This window comes from Haemorhous mexicanus, chromosome Z, assembly GCF_027477595.1.
Source record: "Haemorhous mexicanus isolate bHaeMex1 chromosome Z, bHaeMex1.pri, whole genome shotgun sequence".
In the NCBI taxonomy this organism is placed as follows: Eukaryota; Metazoa; Chordata; class Aves; order Passeriformes; family Fringillidae; genus Haemorhous; species Haemorhous mexicanus.
The window spans coordinates 41677688-41681994 of record NC_082381.1 but is presented as its reverse complement, the minus strand read 5'-3'; the positions used below and the strand labels follow the sequence as shown (position 1 = coordinate 41681994).

Sequence of the window (4307 nt, the reverse complement as noted above, 5' to 3'; positions counted from 1 at the left end):
CCTCCCCCTCTCTTCGTGCCTGCCCCGGAAGCGCTCAGGTTCCTCAGGGAAGTGGGCGGGAGAGGCCGTGCCCGCCCCGGAAACAGCGCGGTCGCGGGCGGGGAAGCAGCGCTCTTAGTCGGCCCGCGCGAGGTGTCTCGGCCCAGTGCTTCCCGGAGCTCCGCAGCGCTTCTCACAGCTCCTCACCGCTTCTCCCGGCGGCTCTTCTCCGACGTTCCTTGCCATGTCTCGGCGGCGGCACAGCGACGACAGCGATGGTGAGCCCCGCTTCCCCCCCGAGGTGGCCCGGCAGGGAGGGTGGATTGGGCGGGATGGAGGAGTGGCAGGGTTTCTGCGGCGTTGGTAACGCTGTGCTCGGTGTGTTGTTGGAGCAGGGCAGCCCCACAAGAGGCGGAGAACGTCCGAGCCGTCGGAGATCGAGGAGAGGCTCGAGTCGCTCATCTGCAGGGTGGGAGAGAAGGTAGGCGGGCCGGCGGCTCCGGAGAGTTTAAGCCTTGTTTGTTTCCTTTCGCCCTCTCCCCTTCCCGTGCGTGTTGTGGACGCACTTCGCCTGTAGTAGCGACCCTCAAAAAAATACTAATTTTATGAAACGGGGGAAAAGTTGCGTTTTTTTTTTTTTTTTGCTGAGCCACGTGCTGTGGTGGGTAAGTGCTTAAATCGTAGCGCAGTGCTTCCCAATCGGCCATAAACGGCCGGAGGATAGCTACTATTGTATCTAAAAATCGTGCTGATGGTTCTGGCCTGCGAAGGGTGTGAAATAAATAACTGGTCCTCCTGCAGCGTATGTTTCCAGTCCCGACAATGGGGCTGATGGAGGAGCAGGAGGTGGCAGAACAAAAGGTGATGATGCGCTGAAAAACAAGGTGTTTTCCTTCGTCCTGTGTTGTTAATCAATGCTCGGCTGCATACTGGGGTGTTCCTGGGGTGATATTAGATCTTACATCCCTGGGGAAAGTTCCTAGCCGGGGAACTTGGCGGTCGGGTGCAGCTCTTTGGCAAGCGAGAAGAGATTTTTACTGCTGATGGATTGTTGCCCTGAAAAATGAGGCGACATGAAAGGATGCTCTTGTCCAGCTTCATTGTCTTACATGTGAGAGTTGGACTAGTTTGTTTTGCCTGGTTGATAAAACGGGGTTTGTTTGTTTTCATTTTAGAGTAATTCATCATTGGAGAGCAACCTGGAGGGCCTAGCTGGTGTTTTGGAAGCTGATCTGCCAAATTACAAAAGCAAGATACTAAGAATCCTGTGTACTGTGTACGTATTGAGAAGGTCTGGGAATGTGGGATGTGCTTTCATTGTGCTTAAGTTTAATGTTTAAGGTAGTTTAAAAGCCATGAATAGCTTTAGTTCCTGATTGCTGTCATAGCCTAGAATTTGTCTTACTACAAACGAAAGAAATAGAGGAACAAGCTCATAACTTACTGGGTGTAATGCAAGAAAAATACCTCTTTACATTGCTTTGACTTGAAATGTATATAAAGGCTCGAAGCAGGTAGATGAATCATTAGAGCTGGTCTGCAGTAGCTGTGGGAACACAGCAATGCCGGGCAAAATCCTGTTTCACGTGACATGGTTAAGACCACCAGAGTGGCTGCTAACAGCTACCTGTGTTATCCGCGATGTTTTCTCCCAGCTTTGTCTTCCCTGGCAGTCATGTGCTCATGCCTTTCTGAGCCCATTTGCTAGAGGAGAGGAACTGGGAACTTGAGGAGCAGAAACCAGGCTGTCGGGTAGCTGCCAGCTCACCTTCCTCTCCCTCGAAAAGTGCAGGAGCAGGCGTGCCGTGTCAGGGTCGCTGGGTGGTGTTGAGGGAGGGGTTGTGCAGGATCTGTTGCGGCAGGAAAGACAAGTCCAAAGGAAGGTTGTGGGGCCCACAATATAGCCTGTGCTAAGGTTTTGCAGATACTTAAAGTCTATTTTGTAGCAATATTTTTATTAAAAGTGGTGTCCTTCCTTCCCCAGCAGCAGACAGACACTGCTTATAGTATACTTACGTACATACAAAAATAGTAGAGGTAAATTACTTCTTAATAGTAGGACCTGGCCTTCCCTATGCTGTGTAATAGCGTTATTTATTAATTGTGAACTTAAAACAACTTTTTGCATTCTTGCAATAAATTCTGTGACTAATATTATTTGTCCAACCCTCCAGTATACTCAGCATTAGATATAAATTTAAAGCAAATATTTTAGTACAAGAAAGTGATAGCAGCTGTCTTTTCTGATTTTCTGATTTCCTCATGAGGCAAGTTTGACTTCCAGCAGGCAGATTCTAAGATGCTATGCAGTAGCCAATTGGCACATGATGAACAAACAGCTAACTCAGTATTTCTTTTTCTGTGTCAGCGCACGTCTGCTACCAGAAAAGCTTACTGTTTACACGACATTGGTGGGCTTGCTGAATGCCAGGAACTACAATTTTGGCGGGGAATTTGTAGAAGCCATGATTCGTCAGCTTAAAGAATGTCTGAAAGTGAACATGTATAATGAAGCTGTGCATTTAGTAAGTGGAGTTTTGTTTGTCTGTTTGTTTCATGTCCTTTTTCTTTCCTCTTTTCACCTTTTTGTTACAGAAGAGTTGAACCTTGCAATGTTTATTTCAGTGTCTCTTGCCATCAATGTGCAATGAACTAAATATTCCAAGAGGAAATGTGTGTTATGTGAGAAGTATTTTCTTTTTCAGGGACAAGGAGTTGTATTGCATTTGGAAATTTACTTCCAACAGTATATTTTTCAAAGTGAAAAATTAAATGTGCGTTAAGCAGAGGTGCTTTTCACTGTTTGTCCTTCAGTCAAATGTAAAAGATTATTTAAAAAAAAAGAAGTCCACTTTTCTTGTATTCAGATGTACATGACAATCTTGTGGCTCCTATGGAAAAAAAAAAAAAGAAATTGGAAAGAAAATGAGCACTGTAGTTCTTAAAAGCTGTTTTTGATGGCTGGTTGCATTCTTCTGATAAGGGGTAAAGATCAAGCAGTCAGTTTTAAATGCTGGCTGTCTTTAAAAGCATTTGCTCCATCCTTGCTGCTTATAGATTTTGTCTGCTGTAAGGTCTTAGAACCTCAGCAGTGTCTGATTTAGAAGCCCACTGCCAAGTTCCCCACCTTCTTCTGAATCCCACCGGTGAAAATTAAGATTCTAGACAAGAGACTGTTGTTAGGTCAACTGTAGGACATTTTTGCTAATAAGGTCTAATTTCTAGAACTTCTGTTGTTTTTGTTATCTGATACTGTATAGAATAGAGAGAAGTACCATGGTTTTCTTCTGTAGTATCAGTTTGCATGTTTCCCACCATTCCTTAATTAGGAATATTATCCTTATGATGTATTGCAGTGGGAGGGATTAAGGGCATTATAATGAACAATATATTAGGCAGCACTTATGATGCTTGTTGTTAAAAGGTGAGTCTGTGCAGTGTGCAGCATTTCAGCCTTTGTGGTTCTGAATGAGTATTATACTTTTGTTAGTGGTTGGTTTTAATCATTTCAGTAATGCTTATTTGTACTTATGCAGCCAGTTTAAAAAGTATTCATTTAGAGTGTTCTTTTTCTCTTCTTTAGGTACGCTTTCTGTCCGATCTTGTGAATTGCCATGTAATAGCTGCACCTTCAATGGTAGCTATGTTTGAGAACTTTGTGAGTGTGACACAGGAGGAGGATGTACCCCAAGTAAGCAAAAGATCTGTAGGCTCCCTGGGCCTCTTTCGCAGTTTGTCTGTACTGTTTGTTCTGTCCTTATGCTTAGAAGAGGGAGCTTTTAGGGAGAGCAGCCTAAATGGATTGACACATACAGTTTCCTGAGCATTAGTGAAAGGAGCCTGTGGCATTTGGGAAATATGTGTACAGTAAGAAAGTATGGTGAAGTGGCCAAATTGAATTTATTCTACCTTACTCTAGCAATTGCAGATTGTGCCTAGCTTTTCTGCTGTACTGAATATCTAGGAGAACTTTGAAAGTGATGCCGTTTATCCCATTTTTTAAGTCTGCCTAATGCAGTTCAAGTGAAAAATTATACTTTTCAAGCATTAATATTTTTTTCTGGTGCCTTGCCTGTCCAGTCTGCAACTGCTGGTCTTTACATTCCCCCAAAACAACTTGCTGATGTTTTAAATTAAAATGTGTGTGTGTAAAATCTGCTGGAGCTTACTGGTATACTCAGGTTTTGGTATGTTACTTTCCTGTAGGTGCGATGTGACTGGTATATGTTTGCATTTCTGTCATCTTTGCCTTGGGTTGGAAAGGAGTTATATGAGAAGAAGGATGCTGAAATGGATCGTCTCTTGTCTCAGGCAGAAAGCTATCTGAA

At 44.0% G+C, this 4307-nt stretch overlaps 1 protein-coding gene across 1 annotated transcript in view; it reads left to right on the top strand.

Moving 5' to 3' along the window:
* Nucleotides 1–68: 68 nt before the first annotated feature.
* The window catches only part of NCBP1 (nuclear cap binding protein subunit 1), a 30034-nt gene continuing 25795 nt past the window's right edge, over nt 69–4307 (top strand). The window contains exons 1-6 of the mRNA XM_059873363.1: nt 69–257; nt 375–460; nt 1155–1255; nt 2348–2504; nt 3563–3670; nt 4186–4307. Of these exons, the coding sequence (XP_059729346.1) occupies nt 224–257; nt 375–460; nt 1155–1255; nt 2348–2504; nt 3563–3670; nt 4186–4307 (608 nt within the window). The 5' untranslated portion in view covers nt 69–223. The remainder of the gene's footprint in view (nt 258–374; nt 461–1154; nt 1256–2347; nt 2505–3562; nt 3671–4185) is intronic.